Source organism: Megalopta genalis, unplaced genomic scaffold (genome assembly GCF_051020955.1).
Source record: "Megalopta genalis isolate 19385.01 unplaced genomic scaffold, iyMegGena1_principal scaffold0050, whole genome shotgun sequence".
Taxonomy (NCBI): domain Eukaryota; kingdom Metazoa; phylum Arthropoda; class Insecta; order Hymenoptera; family Halictidae; genus Megalopta; species Megalopta genalis.
Genome location: NW_027476119.1, coordinates 198,877 through 226,282, shown reverse-complemented (window position 1 = coordinate 226,282; position 27,406 = coordinate 198,877). Strand labels below are relative to the sequence as shown.

The following is a 27,406-nucleotide window of genomic DNA, read 5'->3' as shown; positions in this document are numbered from 1 at the left end:
TACTTATTTTGCATGTAATTTGCACCCTTATACTATTAAACCATTATTGATTTAATATTAGACATAAAGTATTTATCGATATATTAAAAAGAAATACACTTATTATTTACTACATTTTTGTACCGTATTCTTAACAAAAACTTTAATTCCAATTCATAGTATATGAATTACATGTATTACTATATTTCTGGAAATAATTTGAAACTACTCATTTATGCGATATATGACAAATGAAAAAGTTTAATATTATTATATTTTGTTAATTCCATAGTAAATTAAACATTATTTTTAGTATTATTCTTCTTATCAGCACCTTTCTATGAATGTGCTTGATGTGAGTGATATTTATATCAAATAATATTTCTCCATTAATAAAATGCTGATATTAACTTAATTTTTATACATAACAATTATGTTACTAATGTTGTTGTTCAAACAAAAAATTTGCAACACTTTTGTAACCTTCCCATAAAGCATGAGTTTGTATAACATGTGCTTAAATTAATTATCAGTAAAGTGAATTTAATATAAAAATCCTACACACACATATGTTAATATTGCCTACATAACATCATTAAATTCGTTTAACTGTTACAGTGTAAAAAATTATAAACAATCTATAAAATTTTATTAATTTTAAAAATAAATACATGTTTTGTATTTGCCTAGATAAAGTTTGGTTTGTCAAGCTATTAAAATTCCTATTTGTATCATATTTAATAAAACAAAACTGTTTGATTCAAATATGCATGTAAATAGTAAAATACATAGATAATCTTTATTTTAATCTTAAATTTTGTTCATTAATTTGGTTTTAGTATTAAATTTATTGTGTTAACTTATCAAACTTATTTTCAAAAGATTATCTTAAAATATTTTATGATTTTGCATTTCGTTTATTTAGCATTTTGAATCCGATATAATTTACGTAACGAAAATAACTATTACGTTAAAAAAAGAAAATATAAACTTACTTGCAAGTGAAATACATTTAAAGAAAACGTTACGGAAATTAATTACAAAACATAGTAAGATAAGGTAAAATAGGTATATATGTATTGCACTTTCATAATAATTTAATATTACTGAATTTTTTGTCAAGCTATAGGCAAACTCCAAACTTAAAAATAGCATGAAAAATATTTGCTATAATAAATTTTATACTTAATTACTGCCTACATATATTATAATCTCGTTTAAAATGGAACCAACATTCATACAAGAAACACAATCTATCTTATATATCAATAAAATTAATAAATTTGCTATAAATATATAAAATACTTGTTGAATAACTATGAAATGAGATAATATTTCTTCATTTTTTTATTATACACAATTAATTTTAACAAATTAAAATAACTGCTATTTCATAAATATCTATCATTAATTACAAAGCATTTTTGGTAAAATTCTGTACAACTGAACGTGTAGTGGAATATCATTATTGAACTTAAAGTAACATTCTCATTTATTATGCTTTATTTTGCATAATAGTACTGTAAAGGAGTGCTTTTAATTTTTATTACCCTATATAACGTATAACTAAAAATTAGTAGCCCACAAGTATCTTTATAGGGGATGAAAAGATATCATGTAGCTAAACCTTTCAAACAGTTTGCTAACTTTTGTGTTTTATAGTCACTTCTTAATTGTATGAAATTCACCAAAACATTCCGGTCTAATGTTGCCTGTAATAACAAAAAATATTTTAATAAACTTATTTAGTTACATTGTAATTATAATACTTCAAACATATACATACCAGTTGATCGCCTGTGCAAACTTGTTTCAAGTTTTCTGGTTTAACTAATAATAAATTACATAAAGCATGTAATGTATCAAACAGGCTAGTAACTATATCAACTTCAAGTTCTTTAACACATTTACGATACTCATTCATGTCGCATATGGCACACATTGCACCAGCAGAGTTGAATTGAAATTGTTGTAGATGATCATAAATAACTTTATGAAATCTAACTCCAAGTTCAGTTCGTACATTAATTAAATTTTTCCCATCTAAAGTGTTCCGAATATGCCGAATCATTCCAGTAACATATTGTACTACTGTTAAACAAGCTGGAGTATTCAAAGTATCAACATCAGTTTCAGGCTTAAAATCAGTCTTACGTTGTTCATTTTGTAAGTACACTTTCACCCAGCCAACAATAGCATTTATACTTCTATCTAATCCTGTTTCAAGTTTCATATCAATTTGATCTAATACAATTTTTTTCTTTAACATACAATCTCCGTGTTTTGATGTTGATCTGAAAAAAAATTTATATTTTGAGTATACATCTTTGTACAGGTATTAGTATAGACCAAAAAAGAAATTTTACATAACAAGTGGTATGAGGCTGTCGTTAAACTGTTCTTCTAAAAGACGCACAATTGCATTACATTGACGTACAACATTAAAGAAGTGGATCTCAGGTTGAGTCCTACTTTCGGGAATTGGTACACTTTGTAAGCCTAATTCCAATGCATAGTCAACATGTTCACTTAGCAAATATTGTAATAATATTTCCAAAATTTGGAGTGCATTTATTGGTATTTCTTCAGGTTTCAATAATAACTGACATCTTTGAAATGCCATTTTACTTCTCTGTAATAAAGCGATTGCAAGTTCTTCTGATAAAAAAGTTTCTCCACCATAATTTTCTATTTGTGCAATATTTATGTTAGTCCTTGCACCTAAAACCGCTTGCAAATCTCTTCTTAATTCTTGGAAACCACCAGTTTGAAGCTGTTTTTTTTGGTGATTTTTAGATTCATAATACTCAATAAGAAGAGCTGCTGACTTTTCCTTTAATGATTTTGTTTCAATACTAAAATAATATGTAAATTAATTCAATGTAACATGGATATATGAACTATCTTATAAACTTACATAATGTAAGTATCCAAATATTTCTGAAATATGTTCCTGGTAAGTTTTGATAGGTAAGTATCATCGGTACCCATATTAAACATTTTTAATTCTATAGATAGTTTTACAGTTCTTGTATACAGATCATGTAAATTTTTCAGATATTTCTCAGGATCACTTTTGTCAGCTAATTTAGCAACTGCATACTTTTGAAGTCTTAAATGGTAAATGTTTAACACAAACTTCGCCATCACTTGTTCAGGATTTGTAAATACTTGTTGCATTAATTTATGATATTTTGTACACATTGGTATCACATCTTGAAAAACATCTTTCCCACCAAATGAACCCATTTGACTTTGTTCTATAAATGCATCAATACATTGAGAATATCCTTTAAAATGAGCCAAAACTGATGCCAATTCCCTCATACGATTAGCATCTTCTCTGTTGTGCGCTCTAACAAACTCTTCTATAAGATTTCTTTCAATTTCATCATATTTGACAGCAATCTTTTTCTTTGCATGTTCAAACTTATCGGAAGGCAATTCTTGTGAAATTAGATGAAGTTTTTGTATCACATCTGCTGCTTCATCCAGCTGTAGTAGAATATAAAATTTTAATAATTATAACTTACAAACAATAGCAGTTACTTAAACATTAGATATATAAACCAAGCATTTGTACCGATGATTTGTCAGTAAAAATTGGATCCGTCAAAGGGCCAGGACTTAAAAAATCTGAAAAATGTCTCATTAACTTTTGAGCTTCGACAGCTCTGGCTCGTGGTGTATTAACACTTTCTAATTGGTCTCCTAAATGCAAGACTTTAGTAGCTACAAGGTTAATTCTTTCATCTAATTGATGAAATAAATCAATAGAATGTTTATTTCTTTCTTGTAATTCAAGTATTTCAAGCATATGTCTTGCTTCTTCATCCTTTAATGCTATTTCAAGTTTATCACACTTTTTCTGCTGACGTTCCTGCAAAATCTGCAAGTCCTTTATTGCTTGCAAAAATGTTTCATGTACTATCATAGGATCAAAAAATGTTTTTCCACTGTCCTTTATAGTGTCATTAACTGTTCTCCAAGCTAGTCTTTCAACAAATTCTTCAGGATCAAATGGATCCTTAAAAAACGAACATCATAATTCTTAATATTGTCATTAATATTATACAAATAGTTTTTATGATTTTAGTAACTGCAGTAATTTACCTGCTCCAATTCCTTCATATATTGTTGCATCATTTTGACGAAATTTGAATGACAGACGTGAGGTTATAATAATTACATTTACAAGCTTACTGTAAAATAAATGAATACTAAATAAATCGATGAAGGATTATGTAAGAATAAATAAATGTTAGCGAAAAATTATTATTAATTATTTATTACTACCTGCATATTCTATAAAATTCGATTCATCCTGTGATCGTGTGACAGTTACTCTATTTCACGACCTATATCTAAAGAGAAGGTTTCGTACAAAATTTTAATGACAATATCAATTGCAGTATTTAAAGACAGTATCAATCAATTATATACATACATACATTGAATTGCTATTACTTTATACTGTACGAGCAACAATTCTACTCAAAATAGTGGTTAACTATATATACATATTTATATATATATGTCATGAAAGTTGGCAAATGATTTATCACATACACATGATTTTTATTTTTATAATCATACATCTAAGTGTTACATACGTACTCATTGCGAAGATATCTATACATTGCTATTTATTAATTGATGTAATTAATTAATATGTTATTCTAGTAGAAATATGAAATCATTTCGAAATATACTTATTTCGTCTTCATAAAACCTTTTTTTAATAACAATACAAAAGTGAGATTAATCGTAATATCGGTCTTTTGTATAAAATATCTTCTTTTCTTTTCAATAAAAATTAGAATAATATATAGTGTACAAAATCTCTTTTGGTATTATTATTGCATGTTATAAAATCCCATTAACGTGTTCTAATTTATTACTCCACAATTATAATCTGACTATAATAATGTAAAAATATTGAAGTAATAAGTATGCAATATAAAATAATGTTAACTAGTTAAGTACTTTAGAACAGTAGGGAATCAGTACAAAAGAGATACGGTATTTTAGCTAAATTTTTAATCTTACAAATTCTTCCTTATGAAACAAATACCTTTACGAATATGCACTTATTTTGTAGAAACGAGACGAAAGATATTGAATATTCATTAAGCGTTCAAGAACTCCTCAAACGACACGATGTATTTATAATAGGCAAACGATGTTGCGAATATCACAAGTAGCATAAGTGTAATAAAAATTCAAGTAACTTATATAGAAGTCACTAGTTGGAACATGTTTAATACTTACTTCTTTTCTTGTAAGTATCATCATGTGAACAGGTATGCTATTTGCGATTTGTATATTAGTGTTGACATATTTATTAATATAATGTTATTAAATTACACTAATGAGCACTGAAAAAAGAGGGAGGCAGCAATGACGGCATGTTTCAGTATATTAGTAATCTAATTGTTGTTTACCTCAAGAAAGTGTTTGGAATAAAACATGGAAAAATGTTTGGGTAGTATAAAGGGGTAAGAATGACTTCCTTCTGCTAGACAAAGAAATATTCAATTATACATGTTATAATTACGCTAAAAAATAAAAAGTGCTTATCTTTATAACCACGATACACAATATTATTTAATTTACTTTTATAAACTCGAATTGCCTTTAAACGTATCATTGCATAAAATCAATGACCATTCCTGCTAATTCGACGAATTTTCCTATGGTTGATTTTTTGCACTAGGTATGTTAGCGAGTGATCATGTTCTTCTCTTATCAAAAAAAAGATAGAACAAAAGTTATTTTTATTCAACTCTACAATAGAGTTAGTGGTCCATAATTGATAATGCTTCACACCTCTTTCCTTTTTATTAATATAAACTGAAACTTCCATTATCTTTCACATTTCTTCTGGTAATATTCTTTTTTCAAGCAGTACAAAACTGCTACCATAAGATGTCCTTCTATAATTAAAAGATTTACTATCAGTGTTAACATACAGATCCTTCATCTTATGTTTAATTAATAATAATAAGTTCCATAGTAAGTATGAAATTATTTACTTTGGTTACACAGATGTAGAATTACATTTCTCAACAGCACCCAGACTTAGGATGCTCGATTGGACGTCCATGTTCTATTTTCACTTTATTTGCTGGATCATTGCTACTACTAGATGGAGGACCCACTCTGAGTTTTATTTCTGCAGCCATTGTCATAAAAGCCTGTTCCACATTCATTGCATTTTTTGCTGATGTTTCCAAGAATGGAATACCAAGTTGATCTGCATATTCCTATTATCACAATATACAAATATTTATAACTTGTAATGAATTTTGGTTTTAGTAATTAAAATTTTATAATCAAATTAATTTACCTTCGCTGTTGTATAGTCAACTACTTTTTTAGTATGAAGATCACATTTATTGCCAACTAGTAGCTTATTGACATTGTCACAAGCGTAACGGTCAATTTCTTCCAACCATTGTTTAACATTATTAAAAGTTTCCTGATCTGTGCAGTCATAAACAACAATAATACCATGTGCTCCTCTGTAGTAAGAGCTTGTAATTGTTCTGAATCGTTCTTGACCCGCTGTGTCCCAAATTTGCAATTTTATTGTTTTTCCATCTAGATCAATCGTTCTTATCTTGAAGTCTACACCAATAGTACTGATATAACTTTCTGTATATGTGTCATCAGCAAAGCGGAGTAACAAACAAGACTTTCCAACTCCAGAATCTCCAATTAAGAGCAATTTAAACAAATAATCACTGTAAAAATATTTTTTAAATTAGATTTCATCTTATACTATACATTATAATTTTTAAAATACTACTGTAATTATTAGAAACTCATGTTACAAGCAATGTAATTATAATTATTAATAATATTCTTTTATTAAATTCAATATTTGTTATAAAGAATGAGTTAAATAAACATTAGTTAAAATGAACATATTTATTTTTTAGTATTTATTTACATGTTTTATTTACCAATGTCTGACAAATAATTCATAATTTAAAAGAAAAACAATATATTTATAAAAATAGTAATTTAATTTTTTCAAATATTTTCAATTTATGTAACACAAAATAAGTGTATGTAATGAATTAGCAACAAGTAAAAAAACAGAATTAATGATTAATGTGATATGACACTGCATAATAGATCAATTATAAACAAAGCATCCATAGTAATGTAAAAACATAAATTTCTAGATTGCAATTGATTTTCTTAACAAAATCACATATAATGCACATATTATGTATACAATGAACCTATGACAGCTAAAGAAAATAAAATTTATGAAAAGATGGACAATCTAGTGTAGTAATCAAAATTAGTGGCACTTATCTCAACTGAATGAACTTTGTCTCATTCTTACTATACAACTGTCTCAAGATCAATCTCTAAAGAATAATTTTACTAAATCTTCTTAATAACTGTTTGAATTGTATAACAATCTTTAAATATTAGATTTCCATTAGTTAATTGAGAGATATTACGAGATATATTTTAACGATTTTAGAATAGAGAAAGCACAACATATAATAAATTTCTGAAATATGGCCAGCTAGAATAAGGGGAGAGGGGGAAAGTGAATCTGTCAGACAGTGGCATTAAACAGAATTCCCTTCTGTTAACGCAATAAAATATGTAAATAAAAATGACTCAGCCGGTTCAAGTAAGATCGTTATTGGAACTGGGATCAAATCGATTACATATTTCACGAATCGAATGTTTCTCGGTACACTTATGTCTGCGCAACAAAATTTTACTCACTACTCGGGATTCATTGTGGACATGCTATGCTCAGAACACGTTCACTAATACTGTGTACCGTCGTCGTTGAAATCTACGTTGGAGACACAAATACGTTAGAAACGGTAATATGATGATACGATATTCACAGATCACGTTCCGCAATACGAAGAACCTGTAACAATGGCGGTCACGGTAACTCCTCCCAATCCAGCGTATGAGACGTCCACCACCATTGACGTAATGCCAGAATGGCAGCAGGTGCTGTTTCACTCACTCTATTGGACGGTGTATCAGCGATTTGAAACGAATACTACGTCTGCGCACTTCTTATACATAAGGTGGACACCCAAATGACTCGATATGTTGATAATTAATTCTTACTTGTAGCAATCTAGGAATATGTAATATGTACATATGTACATACATAGGAAATATGTCTATATAAATAATTAGTGTTAGAATTTATAAAACACACTTTAGATGCTCCTATCTGAGTTCACGTCCCATGGATATCCAAATATTGTGTGTTCAAACTATTATAGTAGTGCCTCACTTTAGTGAGCGAAGCGGGGGCAACCAGCTTAATAGCATGAAGCAGGTAGAGAAATCTGATTGGTTGATACTTCACAGCTAAACAGTGCTGCCCTCGCGGTTCTAGACAAAGAGAGGAAGTGATGAGTGAGCAAGAGAGTATGGTATCAGCACAACATAAGCAAAACAAGTCACACCGACGACCAATGTATTCATTTTACCGTGCTTACGTTCTCACTCTTTTCGTGCATCCATATGCTGGTGCGACATCTGAAATACGTGGCGCAATAATTCGACTTGCACTTTTCGCCCTATAAAATTTTCGACCACTCAGTCCAGCGTATTTGCGAACGTCTTGAAACGAAGATCATTTCTACAATTATTAAAATTTTCGAAAACCCGTAAGCTATGTTTTAGCTAATAGTTTCTACTTTATAAATCAACAAAATTTTTTTAATTCAACCATCCCAGTACTCTTTAACTGAGACGATCAGCAATCAATTTTCCTCTATACGAGGAGTTTCGAAAGCAACGAATAATTTCGCAATTTTATATGATGTTTATTGTTAAAAATTTCGAAAACGAAGCTGAAACTTGCATCCATATCCTCTTAGAAAGTCTACATATTTAATGTAGTAATTACCTACAACAAAATTCTCAAACTCAAGAGTTTTATAGAATTAGAGTTAAGAATTATTTATTAAGTATATTAGAATTATTGAAATTTTTGGAAACCCATAAGTTACATTCGTAGCTAATGGTTTTTAGTTTACGAATCTATAGAATTTTTTAAATTCAGTCATCCCGGCCAACAGTCAATATTATACTCTACGAGGAAGAGTTTCGTAAGCAACAGATAATTTCGTATTTATCGAAGCTATGAACGAAACTAGGAATATAATGAAATGTTGTTTGTAGGTCTGGGTAAAATAGAAAATGGTATTTTATTATCGCATCGACATTATCACTTCTGGAGTGAATGAGGCTAGAATGAATTTGAGGCCCTGAAAAGGGCCGTTATTATTAAATAGAGGTGCCTGTGGAATACTAGCAGATTCGTTGTCTGTGTCTCACTCTAGTTTTTTTTACAGTAATAATATGTATTTATTTTACAATTCTCGAATGCGCTACGTGAACACAAAGCGCGGTACACCGCGAAATGTTGTGGTTAACTTATGTAATAGTTCCTCCTATTCGAAGAAATTGTCTTCGCTGGTTCGCGATCTATCTTGGAATGGACAATTACGTGTTCGCGGGCTTCATTTTACATAAGAATCGCAGGTGCAACATCTTCACCTCGTCCTTGTTCAGTTTCACTACACCCTCTTGGTTGTCTATGGAAAGTAGTGTGCCTACAGCTTCTCTGTCTTCACCGATTATGACCTTGACCCTGTCACCTCGCGAGGGTACCACTGGTTCAAGTTCCTCGCAGACCAGGTTTACAACTCTATCTTCGATTGGTAAGAAGACAGCACACATGCCACCCTATAAATGGATTCCAATCATGAATACTCTCAGCTGTTCAAGATTATTTTCTCCACCGTGAAATATTCCCAATTTTTAACCCTTCGTACTCCTAACAGTAGCTTTTTATTTGTTTTCATTTCTAAGGATGACTTCTTATAGTCATTTAAGGATGACTTCTTATAGTCATTTAAGGATGACTATGATCTTTTTATAAAATACATTTTAAACTTTAAAGCATACTTGATAATACTCACAGATATTCCTCGAATAACACCCTGTTGTCCAGCAAGCAAAGGATCCTGATGAGTGTCCCGAATTCTAACCTCAATGTCTGTAGTATGCCATTCGGTTCCTCCTACGATGCCAGCCCCGACACTGGTATCCAGACCTGCACCTGGTGTTTGCGGATTATAGGGACTGCCTGCAACTCCTGTGAGAAAAAAACATTAGAAGTATTCTCTACAACTGAAAAATGGTGGTGCTTGTAGAGTAACATTTACCAGGAGTCATTGGACTATAGCCCATCGGTGAGGGAGTAGCAAAGGCTCCATGTGGACTGGTGGTGTACCCAGTACCACTTGGTGAAGGAGTAGCAACGTAGCCTGCAGGACTAGGACTAGCTGTTGCACTTCCAGCTGGACTAGGACTCGGTTGGTACGAGCTGAAACTCTGCTCTGACCCATACATTGTGCCGGGTGTTTGTGGCGTAAATGGACCACCAGTGGGAGGGTAACCTGGAGCGTAACCTGGAGATCCACCCTCCTCCATGCTGTAACTGTCAAAGTCATTTGTTCTTGCGGGAGTGTTAGTAACTGCTGGGTCCCAGGCTCCTGATTGTCCTGGTGTTCGTGAGCCGTCATGGGACGGTGTCATCGAGCCGTAATGAGGTGTACGAGAACCATCTGCAAATATAGCATTATAAAATTAGTATACTCGTTTCTTTGAATCGCGTGTAAAATGAATAAGTCAAACTTTGAAGATACTTACTCTCATACATAGGTGTCTGTGAACCATGCATAGGTGTTTTCGATCCATCTCTGGCATACATCGGAGTTTGACTGCCGGCAACGTAAGCTGGTGTTCTGTTGTAGCTGCTAAAGCCACCATCTCTGGTCGGCACACTGACATTCGCAATATGCGATCTGTCCACGGAGATGGTCTGGCAGGAGGAATGCAACTCCACGCGCACTGTCGTTTCCGTGGTATCCTTTACAATTCCGACATTTCCTTTGTATGGTCCACCGGTTATCTTTATGGTGGTTCCTATTAGTTCCCTGTCTCGGCGGACTCCGCCGCCGCGGTTTCTGCCGCCTCTTCCTCCACCACCGCCACTGCCTTTGGCAAAGCCACCTCTACAAACAATTTGTATGGTCCAAGGTTACTTTTCCTATCTTTGACTTTCAAAATGAAATATTTAAGTAGTCTACCCTGCGGAAAGATAACAGAAAAATTGTAGAAATCCTACTTACCCGCTAGGATGCATCGGCGAAGCTATTCTCGGTGACATAAATCCAGCTACTGGTGTCATAGAATTCATGCCAGACTTGTTCCCGCCAGAGAGTTGCAAGTGTCTTGTCTTGCAAACGAATATTCCACCGTTGTCTACGAACATCCTCGAATGTAGAAACGCGAAGCTTCTATATAGATGTTTGATCTCGCCACCTCTTCCAGCATGGGGGCCATCCACCACCTTCACAATGTCCTTTTTCTGTATGGTATTTTGCTGTGAGTCCAACGCAACCGCATTTCTGTTCTCCCGACGTTTTGTTAAGCCTTGAGGTCTAGCCTCTATCACTTTTCCATGCATGGACAGGACATGGAAGTTCTCGCGTTCAAGACGAACAATTACACCTACTGTTTGTGCGTCCAATTGTACTAAATCACCCCACTGGAACTGACCTAAGCTGTCCACACCGGTAGCCATGTCAGAACAAAGTTGCAAATCTCTAGGAAGGACCTCGAGCTCGTGCATCGACAGATCAGAGAATAAGACCACTCTATTTTGTTCTACCCGAACGATTAGACCTGTGTCACCTTCGTACCTTCCGGCAACAACCTGCAAGAAATTGGTAACGTATAATTTGAACCACTCATTTGTAGGAACCGAAGGTTAGTCATTATTATCGGAGCGATCGGTGCTCGCGGACTCCCATGCGTTAACTCCACGTGACGTACGTGTGCGTTGCTTAAACATCGCGATGCTGCTAGAACGATCGGTGGACGTTAGACGCTGGTCGAGGGAAACGGCCAAATTCGAAAGAAGATTCGTAACGTTCAGCCGGCGCACCAACAAAAGGACGCGCTCGCAGAGCACGAGGCAGAACGCGACGAATGTCGACGAGCAATTCACGATTACGCTCACGAATACGATTACGATACGGAATTATAATATAACGAACACAGTTTACGACATCGGCGCGCGATTACGAGAATTATTGTAATTACTGTCCTTTTGTATTGTATTTTGCGTACGTCATTGCTTAATAATAAATAGAATAGTTTTTTTTTTAGTCTTTACACATTGATTATTTTCGTACGTACTTTCACGTGATCTCCCATGGTGAAGTACTTTCGCAATTCTGACGCTTGAAATTCTAATGCTTCCTTCAGTTCTTCGTGTTTGGGCATGACCATTATCATGTTTCCGTCTATCGAAACGATTTTTCCTTGCAAGTTGATCAATTCACCCTCGCACACTTCGACATTGTCACCAGTACTGAAGGAATGTGTCACAGCAGTATCCTCTTTGTTTCCAGACACTGGACCTCCGCTTAAATCTATTTCAACACCTTCGGGAGCTTCTTCAAATCTTTCCAATTCGGAGAGAGTTGGTTTTACACCTTCCGCGATGATGGCACTTGTTGTAAAATTTTTATACAGGAATCTGTAACAAAATACATATTATGTTTCCAATATATGTAGTATGTATTCTATCATGCCATCGAAATAATTAATATAAGACATACCCCTTTCTGCTGTATCTGTTTCCCTCAAATATCAAGAAATCACCGTCACTAGTAACTTCTCCACCAATTGCTCGAATAGCTTCAGGGTCAAACGGCTTTGCTGTTGGTCTTCTTTTCTTTTTCCGTTTCAGAGCTTCAGATTCACTTTGTGCTGTTCTCAAAGCCCCGCGTGGCCTTGTATAGTCGATTCTAGGTAACAGCTTCAAGTGAACCTGATTCTGTGCCAAATCAACGTAATCAACTTGAGCTATATCGTCTTTGTAAATGCCCCTCTTCAATCTAACCCACTGCTTTGCTTTCAAGCCTGTCTGTTCTTTGACCACGCGTAACACATCAGTCATTTCCTTAATCGGTACCATTTGTTGTTTCCAGATACCCATTCTTAAATTTCCCACATTCTCGATAGCGGCTTTTACATGCGGCTGTTTGTAAGCCTCTATGTAAATATAACCCTTTACACCCTCAGGCGCGACAACAGATTTAATCTGAAGTGGTTCATCTAATGAATAAAATGATGTGGTTAGAAATAACTGTAATTATTAATAAAAAATGCAGTAATAATGAATTACTACATACTTGACATTTGATACGTTATGAACTTCCGCATAAGTAGAAGCACAGTTGCCTTCTCTTCTCCAATGCGACATTTTACCATCCATAAATTAGGATCTTTTACACCTGGTAGTAAAGTCTGCTGAGTGATTTCATCACTCATCTCTTCACCACCATCTCCGAAATGACGAGCTGCCACAGACTCGTCTGCATACTTCTTCCTCAAGTATTCTTCTATTTCATCTTCTTTCTGAGAACTGTCAAAAATTGTAAATATTAATTTAGTCAAGAGTTATGTTACAATATACTTGTAGATGTTAATACTTACTCCCACAAATTAGTTCCTCTGCGTCTTCCTTCAATTTCCCTAGCAGTAGGACCCAACTCATCTACTTCATTTCCCACAATACCAATTTCTTGTGCACCCTCCTCCCATTCATCGTCATCCTCAACTTCATCATCTACTTCAGCCTCATCTATGATGAAACCACCGTACTTATCTTTTTTCTTTTTCTTTCTAGGTCTGTCGTCATCTTCTTCCTCCTCCTCTTCATCATATTCACTGCTTCCATCCAAATCTTCCCCTGAATATATATGTATATATGAATCATAGAATAAACATATTCCAATACTCTAAAAAATATTCTTTATACCTTCCGGTTCTTCTTCTGGTTCCACCACTTCTTCATCTCCAGACCTAGCTTCTTCTGCTTCGTCTCCTCTGCCATCCTCTGAACTAAAAATTTAATTTTAAAATACTTTTAGCAGACATGTTTCTGAAACATGTATGCATCATACTACATTGCAAATTTAAAGTAATGCTGATAATTCTCTTGCTTTATTTATAATTTTTACAGAAGCTTTACATGATCTTTTGATGATAGTAAATGCTGCATCATAATATACAATGTTCTTTTTCTTGGAACATATTTCGGAGTATGAACTAATGTAATAAAAGTTGATCTATTTTAGTTTCAATAAACATGCATGAGTCGTTACGAAGTAAAGTTAATTAATTTGCACAATGCACAAGATAGAAATTTTGCTCACCCAGACAACGATCGAGATCGTGATCGAGACCTGCTCGGACTTTTTGAACGCGATCTAGACGGACTTCTACTCCGGGAAACGCTGCGTGACCTTTCTCCGACGCTGCCAGCATCGCTCCCAGCTGCAGACTTCACAGAACGATTTTCATCCTGTTCACTTTCGCTGCCACCGCCTCCACGTTCGCTCTCATTATCCGAAATATTACTCGTCTCTGAATCCGACATTTCGCCAGGAAATTATACGAATCTTGTCACACGCGAATTATTAAGCAGCAGGATTATTAGGGTAGATCGACAAGATCAACGAGATCAACAGTAGAAGTGAACAGTAGATTCTATTATACAAAGAGAAGATGAGCGGACGAAGCCTAGATCTGCTCATTGGCTCGGCCGCTTTGCACCAGCCGATCTCGCCTTTCTTTGGTCACTGTTTTTTTATTAATAACTCGTAAAGGACGCCGCGGATTGCATTTTCGCTAAGGAAAAAGTTATTTCAAATGAACTCAGCAACTCCTCATTTCCCGGAAATGCTATAATTTTGGGACATCCTATATATATATGCTCTAAGTTACGTCATTTTTACAAAAAATCCTATGTAAACACATATGTATATGTATACATACATAATAGATGTTAATCGAATTACTCGAATATTTTTTTTAAATGCGTTATAATTTCTACCTTCCATTTCATTTCACATTGTTACATATTTACTTATGTATTTACTTATTTACATATTTAAAAAATATAGCTATAAGCATAAAAACAAAGTCAATTTAATGCGTTACAATTTTCATTTATTACAAGTGATTAAAATATTTATGTTTTCGAAATATGTACGTGCAAGATACAGTCATTTCTCTCATATTGTCCCTCAGTTTGTAAATAAAAATGGATAACTTGGAAAGAGAAGATACGATTATTATTTATTACGATACGCGATTATTATTATTATTATTTAATAATCTACATATAATCATATCTCCTCTTCCCAAGTAGTCCATTTTCGTTCTCAAGCTGAGGGACTATGTGAGAGAAATTATTGTGTATAGATTAGACTAATCGCCATATGGAGTTTCGTGTCACACAATCTGAAATACCGATATCGCTAAAAATGAATAATTTTCTGGTGAAGTTCATATACATAATACTTCTATGTATATATATATATATAATACACGATATTTGATCATCAAATTTTGATGGCCCGCCTGTGATAAGGATTACATATACATAATATTATACATAATTCACTGATCGACATGTGATAACATAAGAATGATTGTATCAGTGTGCGATAGATGGCAACTTGGAGCCGGAAGCAATGAAGTCGAATGTTCTAGAGGCGTGAAGAGAACGAATGTTCTAAAATTGTGAAAAAAGAAATTGGTTAAAAATTAATGTTTGACAGTAGTCTGTCGAAAATTTGATTCAGATTAATGTAGATAAGATTGTAAAATTTTGAAATTTTTATTAAAGAAAATTAAAAACCTAAAACCAAATTCCATCAATAAAAATGATACAAAACATAGCCACATAGCTATCATTTTGTCAGGCATCTATCAAGTTGTTGAAGCCAGGTGAACAGCTGCATACATATGTATTTTGATCGTCGATGTAGAATTCGATTCTTTTTATTAAAAATAATTAAATTAAATGAAATAGAATTCCAGATATTATGGATATCCATTCGATTATGTGCAGTAAATGCATTTTTTAAATCTAGATCATCAATGTAATTGCTCATAGAGTTGCTCCATATATGGATGTATATGTCGTTGACTGTCAGTTTTGACATTATCGTGAAGTGTCAGATTTATTTAGATAGAAAAATATACGTTTGCAATTGTATTATTCGTTAAATGTACACAACACTTATCAATAATTTTGCGATTTTAAGTGAAAGTCAAGTTATTTTCTGTCTATGTCATTATTCAATAGAATAATATGCAATTTTCTTTTAGTGAATATATATTGCCGAACTTTCTGTTGATGGTAAAAGTGAGAACAATATTCATTAATGTCATCTATATTTCTTAAAGATGGACCCCCATCTGAATTGTTTTTTCAAAGTGTGAATGGATGTAATTTAAAACTTATAGATGAAAGTGCCAAATCTAAACATGTTATGAAATTTATTTTGTATAGAGACATTCATTTTAATGTTAATATTACTCTTCTTTTATTATTTATAACATTGTTACTGTGGATAACATTTAATATAGTAATACTGCTTGCTGGTTCTATATTAATTTTAATACTACAGTACATTTATTTTATTACTTCTGTGAGAAAAGGTTTGTTGAATATTTATATTATTTACAAATATATTTCAATCATATTGACTTTCCTTTTTTACTTTTCAGATACATTAACAGTTGTAGAATCCGTTGGTATATATACAAAAGGAAAACGAATATTCTATGGTATAAGCTCATGTAAATTTGTTCCTTGGGATACAGTGGTAGATGTAATCATTAATGAAGTTATAACAGGAGTAAGTATTAGCTATTTTACATAACTATTAAGTCTCATATTAATGCATCATTGCATTTGTATTTACAGCAAAGGGTATTATATTACCTTACAATTATAGTGAAAGAATCTGTAGATGGAAAGGAATCAGTAAAACTAATTCCTTTATTCCAAGAGTTAATACCTGAAAGAAAATGCCTGGAATATATGTACGAGAGACTAGCTGGATTGATTGGATGCAACAAAGCGAAAATCCAGTTTTAACTGTGCCTGGTTCATATTGGCTGTGTCATAAACATAATATATATAAATTTATATTTAAATATCATCGAACAATTAGGTAGATATTATGAAAGATGACATCATTATTAAAATATCATTGATTTTAATATACATATATTTATAGAACCATAAAGCATTTTACCTATGGAAAAGAATTAATGAAAATAATTAGGAGAATTATAAAAAATCCACCACGCCAAGGACAACAATTTAGTACAAACAATCTTTTAGTTACCTACAGTATCCTTTTCTTATGAATTTAAAATTAATTTTATCTACTACAATACATTTAATAACTGAATACTATATTTCTTATAAATTAGAAATTTCTTAACTACAATACACATTGGTATAGATCATACATCTTGGACTAGACATGATAAAATATTTGCAATGACAAAATTTAAGGAACGATCTGCTGCAGCATGTTCTCATGCATTTGTTCTTACTATAAAAGTAATGTCTCTTTTAGAGAGCTCAGAACAGGCTATCAAGTATGCTGTAACAACTTGTTCTGATAAACCGTTAGTTTGGAATACTAAAGAATTAGTACCCTCTTTTCATAATGATCTTCCAGAACATAGCAAACAATGTAATATTATACAAGAGAAAGTATTCGAATCAAAAAATGTCAAGCAGATAGATGATAATTTCACATTAAATAAAATGACAAAGAACTCGACAAATAAGGAACTAGTTAAACAAAGGACACATAATAAAGACTTTAATAAGCCTCAGCCATCCATAACACTTAGTGAATTATCTGAAAATGTAGGCATTAATAATAAACAAAAATTAAATACGTATTTAAACGACAGTAATGAAAAATCTGAAAAGAGAAATAATTGTACTATAAGTAATAAACATTCAACGGTAGCTAATGTTGAGGAGGATAGATTAATGTCCAATCGATTGCAAGATTCGAATATCTTAAAAGAAGAAACTATTGAAAATAAAGATTATAGTAACAAAGTGGACGAAGACATAATTAAAAATATTATCTCTGAATCGGATAATAGTGAAGTTAATTCTACTAATGTAGATTCTGCTAGTTTACCTTATCAATACTTGATTGAAAGAGAAATCGAAGATGCGAAACTCAACACAATTAATCTCAAAAGTCCAATACTTGGTTCTAAGAAACGTAAGAGACACGAAGTAGATGAAAAGTCCTCTGTTGCTTCTGACGACTTACTCATAGTTGTTCCAGAGACTGATGAGCCAGTTTCTTCTACAAAAAGAAAACGAGGTTCCGATAATGTAACATCAAAATCTTCTGATATTACGGATTTAGTAATGGAAGGATTAATGTTTACTATTCGGCAAGCACAAGGTACTGTAGTTATAGAACAAAAAACGAAATCGGAGTTAGGTGAAGTGTTAGAAAATTCTGAAAAAATTGAGACGAGAAAACAAGAAAAATGTCTACGAAATTCTAGTTTGCTTGGATTGGAAAATTTAATTACTATGATCGAATCACCGAAGAAACCTGAAACTCAACAGAATCCTCAAACTATAACTATGCAAGAGAACACTTCAAAATACCAAAATACAAATAAGTATACATTTAATAATGTGAATTATTCCTTCAAAGATATTTGTTTTACTAATGCACGCTTAAATAGAAACTCTCATAAAATGAATAAGAATCAGTACACTGAAATGTATGAAACAAATATAAAATTAACTGACAATGAAGATTTGCAGTATGGCAAAGAGAATAAAGAGAAAGAGGAATGGGAAGAGGAAGAAGACATTATACCAGAAACATTGCAAAATCTCTCTCCTCAAACTTCAGTTCTTTCTTTTGAAAGAGTAAATAAATCTATACAAGATATGACGGATAAAGATTTATTAATGGATGACATAGGTACTGAAATATCAGCCAAACTTGGGGTAGCAATTGAACGAGATTCACATTTTGCTAAAAAACTTAAATTACAACATGAAGGTGTAATTAATAATATTAAAAAAGCAAATATTCCAATAATAATTTCAAATGAAATTATTGCTACAGACCAAATACCTCTTCCATTACAAAAAATACTGCACAATAAGTCGTCAACAAATACTACTTCTATAAATAGTACAAATGAAACAGAGAAGAGAAATTTTAGTTACAACATACATGCAGAAAGGCTGAGTTTGTATTATAATATATTGGAAGGTTCTGAATCCTTGGAAAGTTCTCAAACTCTTACATCAAGTGAAATTGAGAGAAGCAATATAAATGCACCACTTTTAACATTAGAAGGCGAACATACAAATATTGATCTTACAAAAAACAAGCTGAAAGAAAGTAAGGATAAACACTCTACTAGTATTAATAAAGTAGAACAGATATCATCACGTGAATTACAAGACGTTACACAGGAATTTTATCAAAATATTTTATATTTAGAAAAGAAAAAAAATTTAAATGATCAACATTTGACAAAAAAATCTGTAAATATGATTCAAGATCCACATACTAATGCTCATATAGAAATGATAAAATTTTTTCATGATATTACAAAAGGTGCCAAAGTTGTTATAACAAGGATGAGTACAAAAAACATTCACAATATAATAGCAAAAAATTCTTAGTTACTAGTAAAATGCAACGAACTTACATCAAATGCACTGAAAATAAAATTTTAAACAATCTTTTAAGTATTTTATGTAAATGTCATATAATTTATCTTATATTTGATTCATAGTTTAACGTTAAAAAATAATTGTACATTTAGAACATTTTATACATATAATGAATCTATTGAATATGAAGGAAAACAAAAAATGTAACATTAATTCAAGCGAATTATTCCTTCTAACACATGTATTCAACTTTTTAATAATATATTGGTTTTACATGTTTTTTCATATTCATTTTGATTCCTAACAGCTTTCAAATTATTTAATGCACTAATAACATTTTTCAATTTAAAATCCAAATGCTTAAAATTTACTTCTTTGTTATTAAAGTTACCATTAAAGTGTATAATCTGCTCCACATTATCTATTACACTGACATTATTTATTTCGTTTGTTATTTGAGCCTTATTTATCATCTGTAAAAATTAAACACGATTTGTAAAAAATATTTACTTAACCTGAAAATTATCATGAAAGTTAATTAACTCTTAAATATTTAAGGCACCATATATTAAAAAGATCATAAAAAATTATTCACAATATGTTACAATATTTCATAAGTTATTCTTTTTAGTGTGTGTTAAAAATATTAGATAAGAATATGTTAAAAATTTATCGTAAGTAATCATTACTTGTATTTCATTCTTGAGTTGGATATACTTTCGAAACGCAATAGCGCATTTGAGCGGGTACCGCTCTCGAGCGTCACATAATTCATACAATGCGTCTTCGCATTTTTGTTCAAGATCGTCTGAAATAAAAAAAATTTTAATAAATTTTGTGTGACTTTTTTCATTTATTTCACTTTTCTTGCTTACCCATTGTTTGTAACATATAATGTTTGATTTACTTTAATTAATAATAATAATTGTTTAATAACCTAAATCTGGAAATACTTATGTAATCGTGTACAATATACAATTTATATAACAACAGTATCCGAAGTTGGCTATGTTGGTTGTCGGTTGTCTTAGGAATCAGCATTTAGGATTAGGAGATTATATGCAAGAAACAAATAGTGTCCATGTACCGTGTCCAATGGCCACCGCGTCCACCGGTATAGGTATGTACGTACTGTTGACTAGTACACAATGACAACACAATCAACAACGACGGTACACAAGTTAGGGGGGTCGGACCAGGTCACGTTCGTGGCGGGAGGAGGCGCCATTTTTTTAGCTACAATATATGACATGTACGTAATTGTATATTCCACGGATTTCTAAACCCGTGTATAGTAGGTACATGCACAGTAATGGGCCCTACTTCTGTATACCTTTAGGCCGCAACTAGATCCATTAGCGGATGTCGATATAGAAATTTTCTTTGCTCTGATTGGTCGACCAATTACTGTTGAGACAGGATCCACTGTGGATTGGATATGCAGTAAAATAGCAGGGATGTGCGCGTCAGCTTAGGAAGTAAGAAAAGCGTGCAGGAGTAGGTCCCATTACTGTACCGATGCCGTGCAGGAGTTGGAGATATTACTGTACATGCATACAGGGTGATCCATTTAACTGAACTCGGTAGAATATTTCGTGAGGGATTAAAGTTATCAAAAATATGTTCTCACAAAAGTTGTTTGGTATAGAGGGGCACGTTATATGATATAAACAATATTCCTACAGATGTAGTGGTGGGAAAGATATTGAAGTCAAATTAATATCTTTAAATGAAACCCTGTATTTTGTTATCCATAATATATTAGAGATTATTGAGATGAATACAAGAACTTACCACATGATATTATTCCATGTAGTACAATGATATAAATGAAATGCATGATGTCTCAAAGCAAGTCGCTAGCTGAACTTTACGTGACTGTACCAGCTCTAGCCGTATCGAATGACGCCAATTCGATTGTGCACTCTAAACAAATTTCGAACCTCTTCACTCCCTTTTAGTGGCTTTTTAATTTCTTAGTGTTTTCAATATCTTTTTAATTATCTTTGGTAGTGATACATTCATCGGACTCGTATGCATTTAAATCATTTTACTACATGGAATGATATCATGTAGTAGGTCATTGTATTCGTCTCAACAAACGCTGCTACATTATGGTTAAAAAAATACAGGGTCCCATTTAAAAATATTAATTTGATTTCAATATCACCTCCACCTACCAACTAACGTCCATCTTTATATCAAATAACTTTTGTGAGAACATGTTTTTATAACTTTAATCCCTCGCGAAATATTCCACTGAGTCCAATTAAACAGATCACCCTGTATGTACAACACAATGTAGTTCGTATATACATACACGTGTAGCAGGTAGTTTGATTACACAAGGCCTTTATAATATCACTGTTTTGCGCGCGAAATTCGTTCTATGGATAGATGTCTTTTTTCAAGTAGCATCTTATATCTTTTTCATACGTCTGTGTATAACTGTTGACGTTTACGTTTGTACTAAATTTTGCGGATGTTTTCTTCTCATTTTTCTATTAGTATTGTTTTTATTATGGAAAGTTCTGGCTAGTGACTTTGGATCACGAAGAATCATTAAGAAATTACATAAGTCTATAACTTACATGAGTTGGTGTCTTTGTTTCGTATTTCTTAAAAAGGCGTTGCATTTCTGAATCTACAAAAGGTACTTATTATATTTTAAAGGTGCATAAACTTTCATTTTTTATATATGTATGCGCCAATTATTTTACGGTGAATTATCGATTGCGTAGCTTGCTTTTTCAAAATATGACTTTTTATTGTTGATCGTTTTAATCGTGTACCACAAGATCAGATTAATAAATTATATACACATGTAGAAAATTATAATAATATATACAGAATTAAAATTATGATTACAGAATTAAAATCATGCTAATCAAAACGGTATGTACAAGGCGTCCCATTTTAAGTAACGCAATCAATTATCTCCTAAACTATAGTTTGTTTCAAAAAATATTCCAAACAACATTAAATGACCTTGAACGATGTTCAAGACCAAAATATTATAGATCAAGGAATTAACCTTGAAATGCGTAATCCGTTTACACAAAAATTAATATATAATTGTATTAAAAAACTAAGGTCACCTTGAAAATTCGGAAGCACGCAAAAATTTGCGACCATGATACGGTGTCTGCCTTGAAACAGGGCAAGTTTCATTTGACACATTTTTTGAAACGAACTGCAGTTCCCTCTATATGAAAGGTAAAAAAAGTAAACCCCTTGGCAATATCATTAATGTGTAAATATGCATGTTTCCATTATTTTTACCTTGCATTCATTATTTTCATAGCTTTTTATTTTCTGTTTCATATACAATATGCATAATATAATATAATACATATACATATATGTGTAATAAAAATATATGCAGAGTAAAAAGCTGTGGAAACAAAGAATGATTAAATAAAAATGATAAAAGCATGCTTATCTAGATAGTAATGAGATTGCCGAGAGGTTCACTTATCCATGTACACCTTCCGTGCATGTACCGCTCTTATCAGCACAATTAACATGATGTTTTAATTCTATATATGTATATTAGTAAATATCAAAAGTAAAAAGCTGTAAAAATACAAAATGACTAAGCAAAAATGAAAAAAAGACATGCATATTATGTAATTTTCAGTATGTAATTTACATTTATTATGAGATTAGAGAAAAGGTATTTTACATTGTACATACGTTTTTATCAGCATGACTAACAAGTTTTTAAGATTTATAACGCAATAAGCACAATGAAGTTGTTTCCGTACATCGCTTAAAACGCAATAACTTTTTTGAAACTAGAGATTAGTCTACTAGACAATGACTAAAATGCTTTTTTTAAATTTTGTTTTCGTAGATCTCGGTAAGTTATATGCATGCATCAAAATCGGTCAAGTTACAAGCGCTAAAAATTAAAAATAACGGCGATATTCGCAACCTTCAATTCTTTACAACTCGTCTCAAGGTCAACCGATTTCGATAAACTTTCCAGCATGCATATAACTTACAGAGATTTATGAAGCACATATTTTAAATTTTCATTATAGCCTTAGATAAAAAAAATTAAAGAAATTGAATTCTTTTATTTTTTTTCTCATTTTAAGCAAAATTTAAAAAAGAACATTTTTGTCATTGTCTAGTATACTAGTTCCTCTATCATCTAAAAAAAAATTCAAGTCTTTTAGTGCAGTTTTAAAAAAATTATTGTGTTTCAAAAAGTGTACCGAAACCTTTTTGACTCGATGTATGTATATGGAATTTAATTTGTGGTTGATGAATATTTAAACATTGATGAATTCGATTAATATTAAAGGAAAAAAAAAGACTATAATGAAAAGCAGTGCTGAGTTGGCGATAAATAAAAATTGTGTGGCGAACGGAAATCGATTATATTAACATCTTCCGTCCGCGTGGCATTTCGTTTTACATTTAGTGGTTTAGTGAGTGAAGACGTGCATTTTGCCGCATACGATTCACCGCCATTAAAGCGGTGAATGCCGTTATTTGCACCGACAACACCGGTAAGAAACAGTTACGTAAAAGTGGCTTTTTTCTGGATATTATCCGCATTGATATGTGGAGACTCTAGTGAGTTCATAATTTCGAAAGTCTCTCACGAAGTAACATTTAATCACAAGAATATTGTGAAACGGCAAGTTAAACAATGGGATATTTAAAATCTATTGGTACGGCAATCATATACATCGGTTTTTTCTTTGCTGTTATCACCTTTTTACCAGGACTACCTCCAGAAGCCGAATTTTCCGAATATAGGTACGGTAATTAATCTGTATATTAATGTTAATAAAATGTGTATTACATTCTTGTAATTGTTTTAGTATAAAAGAATTTTCTGATACAAATCTTCAATTTGAGCTAAAAAATCGGTTACGAGGAGCTGAAGTGTTATTTGCTGGAGAATTTAAAGGACCGGAAAGTTTTGCATCATATAATGGGGAATTGTATACTGGTATATCTGGAGGTTATGTTGTAAAGATTGATGGTAACAACATTGTACCAGTCGTTAAATTTGGTCAAAAGTGTGGTATGTAAAAGTAGTCCTTTAAAAATTAATGTTTCTACTTTACATTTTATCCTTATCCACGTAAATGAATTTGAGGTTATTAGATATATATTTGCAGAAGGATTATGGCAAGAAGAAAAGTGTGGTAGACCCTTAGGTTTGAAGTTTAATAACAAAGGAGAGTTGTTTGTTGCTGATGCTTATTATGGTATTTTTAAAGTTAATGTAAATACTCAACAGTTCACAAATATAGTGAATACCTCCAAACCCATTGATGGAAAAGTTCCAAAAATTGTTAACTCATTGGATGTTGCAAAAAATGGGGATATTTATTGGACTGATTCAAGTATCTACTTCTCTCTTCATGATGGAGCTTATTCCATATTTGCCAATCCATCAGGAAGGTAAGAATTTTAAATATAAAAATTTCCATTGGGAATATACATTAAAAGTAATAAAAGTTAAATGACACTATAGTGACATTAAGAAAATAAATGCTATATTACATGTTACATAATGTTAGAAATTTTTCTTACTTTCAAAGCAAATGTTAAAAGTACTACTAATGACACAGATGGTATTAGTCCTTTATTATAAGTTGCAATGATGTTCGACAGCAATGATGTTAAGGATCATCATTACTTTATCATTTGTTTACAGACTTATTAGATACAATGCAGCAACAAAGAAGAATGAAGTGCTAATAAAGAATTTAGGATTTGCAAATGGCATTTTATTAGCTGACGATGAAAGTTTTGTAATTGTGCTGGAGTGTCACACTTCACGTATTATCAAATATCACTTAAAAGGCCCTAAAACTGGACAACACGAAATTTTTGCAGAGGCTTTGCCTGGATTTCCAGATAATGTACACACTGATGGACAAGGCGGTTTTCTAATATCTATAATTGCATCTGTAGATTCTGAAAATCCTTGTTTACCTCATTCTCTTATACCACATCCATATTTAAGAAAAATGATTAGTAGGTTTATGTACCTAATAGAAGCTCCATTTAAATTACTCAAAGATGTTTATCCAAATTATTATGCAGAAAGAGTTATATATTCAGTAGGTTCATTTGAGACATTAGGAAGTTTAGATACAAAGAAAACGTCAATAGTACTCAGAATGGATAAAACAGGAAATATTATGGATGCAATTTATTCAGATGATGGAACAGTTCACGACATATCTTCTGCTTATGTACACAATGGATATCTGTGGCTTGGTTCTCCTTGGAATGAGTATCTAATGAGAGTTCCACTAAACCAAGCATTTCCACATTTAAAAGAAAGTAAAACATCAGCCCATGTAAAACAAAGTAAAGAACAAGAACCACTTATAACAGTTACAAACACACCGAATCATAAAGTAGATGTGAAGCCTTCAAAAGCTAAACCAGCTGGTCAAGAATCTACTCTAAAGCCCTCAACTACAGCACAAAAAGCTACAACTACGACATCGAAGCCTACAACTACGACACCAAAACCTACAACTACGACACCAAAACCTACAACTACAACACCTAAACCTACAACTACAACACCAAAACCTACAACTACAGCACCAAAGCCAACCACACAAAAGACAACAACAGAGCAAAAGCGGTCTACTAATGCTCCAAAACCACCCTCTTCGCCACCTTCTTCAAAAGCGCCAACGGTGGAGATCAAACAAGAAAACCTTAAAGAAGATAAGAAAGGAAACTCCAAAAAAATTGTAAACGAGAACTTAAAAGAAGTGAAAAAAGAATCTTCTACTACAAATGCTAATCCAACAACAACTAATGTAAAAACTGATTCAGTAAAGAAAAATCGAGAAGATACAATGAAATCAAAATCTGAGGAACCCGCAAAAAGAAGTACTCCTGAAGGGAGACCAGAAAAATCCAAGCCAATTGAAAAAAATAGTGATTCCATTAAAAAATAGATACTAATATGTTGATAGTTACCACAAGTTTGGATTAAAACTTCAGTCTATTCCATTCCATGTTATAAAGGTTCTATATATTCCAGACATATCGACGTAATTGTTTTGATTTTACATATTTTTTTATCATTCCTACATTCTGCTATTATAAGGATATAGAATTTGCTTTCATTTATATTATTCTAATATAGTACCATGTGTGAAATAATATTATAAGATTATTTTATTTTATTGTACTCGATATACATGCGATAGAAACGTCAGAAAACGTATTAGAGACTGTGATTTAGATTTGTACATAAAGTTGAGAATAATGTTGTTTTTGCAAATTTTTCCACATCACGATACGTTACAATAATACTAATATCGTGTTTAGTATATTATATATAAAATATAAAAATATGTATTTTATAAATTCTAATTTTATTTAGTTATAGAACAGAGATGAGGTCCAAGTGGAATATGGAAAAGAATATTTTTGTTATAGCTATTCTTGTTATTTTGATATCAACTGATTAACATTCCAAAAAATGATATTGTATAATAAGATAAGATTAGATATTAAATCGATTGTATAAACATAGTAATTTATATTAAATCAGATTTGTTCGTCAAATTTCAATCATACTTTTAATTAAAATTGTTTGATGTATCCGAAAGAATATATCTTCCATTAAAACTTTTTTTTTCTACTTTTATATGTGATGTATTTCTCTGTCTCAAAACATGCTAAGCATATAAATTCGTAGTAGTTAATACCTTCTCTTGGAATAAATGGTACATACGAAAATTAGTTTTGTTACACGATGGTGTAAAATATTGTTTTTACTTTTAT

The 27,406-nt window shown here is 31.9% G+C and overlaps 6 protein-coding genes across 13 annotated transcripts; 2 read left to right on the top strand and 4 right to left on the bottom strand.

Moving 5' to 3' along the window:
* Positions 1–1,308: 1,308 nt before the first annotated feature.
* Positions 1,309–4,861, bottom strand: Sec10 (Exocyst complex component Sec10). Of its 6 annotated transcripts, none has more exons than XM_076527874.1 (8): positions 4,427–4,861; positions 4,276–4,343; positions 4,093–4,199; positions 3,563–4,006; positions 2,897–3,474; positions 2,346–2,834; positions 1,766–2,273; positions 1,309–1,691 (listed from the first exon to the last, which is right to left on the bottom strand). In XM_076527874.1, the coding sequence occupies exons 3-8, from the start codon at positions 4,123–4,125 to the stop codon at positions 1,593–1,595; spliced, it is 2,151 nt and encodes a 716-aa protein (XP_076383989.1). In that variant the 5' UTR covers positions 4,126–4,199; positions 4,276–4,343; positions 4,427–4,861; the 3' UTR covers positions 1,309–1,592. The 6 variants fall into 6 exon arrangements, with proteins under 6 accessions (XP_076383989.1, XP_076383987.1, XP_076383988.1 ...); XM_076527872.1 differs by having other exon boundaries at positions 4,093–4,181; XM_076527873.1 differs by having other exon boundaries at positions 4,431–4,861.
* Positions 4,862–5,512: 651 nt separating this feature from the next.
* Positions 5,513–8,257, bottom strand: Rab1 (RAS oncogene family member Rab1). 2 transcript variants are annotated; one of them, XM_033481332.2, is made up of 5 exons: positions 7,994–8,257; positions 7,738–7,891; positions 6,329–6,725; positions 6,015–6,245; positions 5,513–5,915 (listed from the first exon to the last, which is right to left on the bottom strand). In XM_033481332.2, exons 2-4 carry the CDS (start codon positions 7,758–7,760, stop codon positions 6,045–6,047), a joined length of 621 nt encoding a protein of 206 aa, XP_033337223.1. In that variant the 5' UTR covers positions 7,761–7,891; positions 7,994–8,257; the 3' UTR covers positions 5,513–5,915; positions 6,015–6,044. The 2 variants fall into 2 exon arrangements, with proteins under 2 accessions (XP_033337223.1, XP_033337224.1); XM_033481333.2 differs by lacking the exon at positions 7,994–8,257 and having other exon boundaries at positions 5,513–5,933; positions 7,738–7,968.
* Positions 8,258–9,175: 918 nt separating this feature from the next.
* LOC117226714 (transcription elongation factor SPT5) lies at positions 9,176–14,871 on the bottom strand. Its single transcript, XM_076527866.1, has 11 exons — positions 14,286–14,871; positions 13,889–13,971; positions 13,564–13,819; positions 13,260–13,492; positions 12,684–13,182; positions 12,259–12,601; positions 11,187–11,773; positions 10,705–11,069; positions 10,218–10,619; positions 9,972–10,147; positions 9,176–9,735 (listed from the first exon to the last, which is right to left on the bottom strand). The coding sequence occupies exons 1-11, from the start codon at positions 14,507–14,509 to the stop codon at positions 9,493–9,495; spliced, it is 3,411 nt and encodes a 1,136-aa protein (XP_076383981.1). The 5' UTR covers positions 14,510–14,871; the 3' UTR covers positions 9,176–9,492.
* A 437-nt stretch (positions 14,872–15,308) lies between these two features.
* LOC117226715 (uncharacterized) lies at positions 15,309–20,451 on the top strand. 2 transcript variants are annotated; one of them, XM_076527867.1, is made up of 6 exons: positions 15,309–15,864; positions 16,249–16,581; positions 16,651–16,781; positions 16,850–17,099; positions 17,166–17,281; positions 17,397–20,451. In XM_076527867.1, exons 4-6 carry the CDS (start codon positions 16,954–16,956, stop codon positions 19,625–19,627), a joined length of 2,493 nt encoding a protein of 830 aa, XP_076383982.1. In that variant the 5' UTR covers positions 15,309–15,864; positions 16,249–16,581; positions 16,651–16,781; positions 16,850–16,953; the 3' UTR covers positions 19,628–20,451. The 2 variants fall into 2 exon arrangements, with proteins under 2 accessions (XP_076383982.1, XP_076383984.1); XM_076527869.1 differs by lacking the exons at positions 15,309–15,864; positions 16,249–16,581; positions 16,651–16,781; positions 16,850–17,099 and having other exon boundaries at positions 17,164–17,281; positions 17,365–20,451.
* Positions 19,842–21,716, bottom strand: LOC117226717 (uncharacterized). The gene is made up of 3 exons (XM_033481338.2): positions 20,494–21,716; positions 20,308–20,426; positions 19,842–20,091 (listed from the first exon to the last, which is right to left on the bottom strand). The coding sequence occupies exons 1-3, from the start codon at positions 20,507–20,509 to the stop codon at positions 19,864–19,866; spliced, it is 363 nt and encodes a 120-aa protein (XP_033337229.1). The 5' UTR covers positions 20,510–21,716; the 3' UTR covers positions 19,842–19,863.
* A 2,295-nt stretch (positions 21,717–24,011) lies between these two features.
* LOC117226716 (adipocyte plasma membrane-associated protein Hemomucin) lies at positions 24,012–27,269 on the top strand. Its single transcript, XM_033481337.2, has 4 exons — positions 24,012–24,391; positions 24,457–24,662; positions 24,760–25,045; positions 25,302–27,269. The coding sequence occupies exons 1-4, from the start codon at positions 24,282–24,284 to the stop codon at positions 26,569–26,571; spliced, it is 1,872 nt and encodes a 623-aa protein (XP_033337228.2). The 5' UTR covers positions 24,012–24,281; the 3' UTR covers positions 26,572–27,269.
* Positions 27,270–27,406: the final 137 nt, after the last annotated feature.

What these genes read in the sequence shown, in the direction of transcription:
- LOC117226717 (XM_033481338.2), bottom strand. An exon ending in AACTCAAGAATGAAATACAA is followed by an intron (nt 20,092 to 20,307) that starts GTAATGATTACT and finishes TAATTTTTACAG; the next exon opens with ATGATAAATAAGGCTCAAAT.
- Sec10 (XM_033481331.2), bottom strand. Translation starts at nt 4,125, where the DNA reads ATGATGCAACAATATATGAAGGAATTGGAGCAG. An exon ending in TTTTTACTGACAAATCATCG is followed by an intron (nt 3,475 to 3,562) that starts GTACAAATGCTT and finishes ATTCTACTACAG; the next exon opens with CTGGATGAAGCAGCAGATGT. An exon ending in AGCCTCATACCACTTGTTAT is followed by an intron (nt 2,274 to 2,345) that starts GTAAAATTTCTT and finishes ATTTTTTTTCAG; the next exon opens with ATCAACATCAAAACACGGAG.
- LOC117226715 (XM_076527867.1), top strand. Translation starts at nt 16,954, where the DNA reads ATGCCTGGAATATATGTACGAGAGACTAGCTGGATTGATTGGATGCAA. An exon ending in AAATATCATCGAACAATTAG is followed by an intron (nt 17,100 to 17,165) that starts GTAGATATTATG and finishes ATATATTTATAG; the next exon opens with AACCATAAAGCATTTTACCT. An exon ending in CAATCTTTTAGTTACCTACA is followed by an intron (nt 17,282 to 17,396) that starts GTATCCTTTTCT and finishes ACATTGGTATAG; the next exon opens with ATCATACATCTTGGACTAGA.
- Rab1 (XM_033481332.2), bottom strand. Translation starts at nt 7,760, where the DNA reads ATGTCCACAATGAATCCCGAGTA. An exon ending in TCCACAATGAATCCCGAGTA is followed by an intron (nt 6,726 to 7,737) that starts GTGAGTAAAATT and finishes ATATTTTTACAG; the next exon opens with TGATTATTTGTTTAAATTGC. An exon ending in TTGACTATACAACAGCGAAG is followed by an intron (nt 6,246 to 6,328) that starts GTAAATTAATTT and finishes TTGTGATAATAG; the next exon opens with GAATATGCAGATCAACTTGG.
- LOC117226714 (XM_076527866.1), bottom strand. Translation starts at nt 14,509, where the DNA reads ATGTCGGATTCAGAGACGAGTAATATTTCGGATAATGAGAGCGAACGT. An exon ending in ACCAGAAGAAGAACCGGAAG is followed by an intron (nt 13,820 to 13,888) that starts GTATAAAGAATA and finishes ATATATATTCAG; the next exon opens with GGGAAGATTTGGATGGAAGC. An exon ending in AACAGATACAGCAGAAAGGG is followed by an intron (nt 12,602 to 12,683) that starts GTATGTCTTATA and finishes ATTTTGTTACAG; the next exon opens with ATTCCTGTATAAAAATTTTA.
- LOC117226716 (XM_033481337.2), top strand. Translation starts at nt 24,282, where the DNA reads ATGGGATATTTAAAATCTATTGGTACGGCAATCATATACATCGGTTTT. An exon ending in TAAATTTGGTCAAAAGTGTG is followed by an intron (nt 24,663 to 24,759) that starts GTATGTAAAAGT and finishes ATATATTTGCAG; the next exon opens with AAGGATTATGGCAAGAAGAA. An exon ending in TTTGCCAATCCATCAGGAAG is followed by an intron (nt 25,046 to 25,301) that starts GTAAGAATTTTA and finishes ATTTGTTTACAG; the next exon opens with ACTTATTAGATACAATGCAG.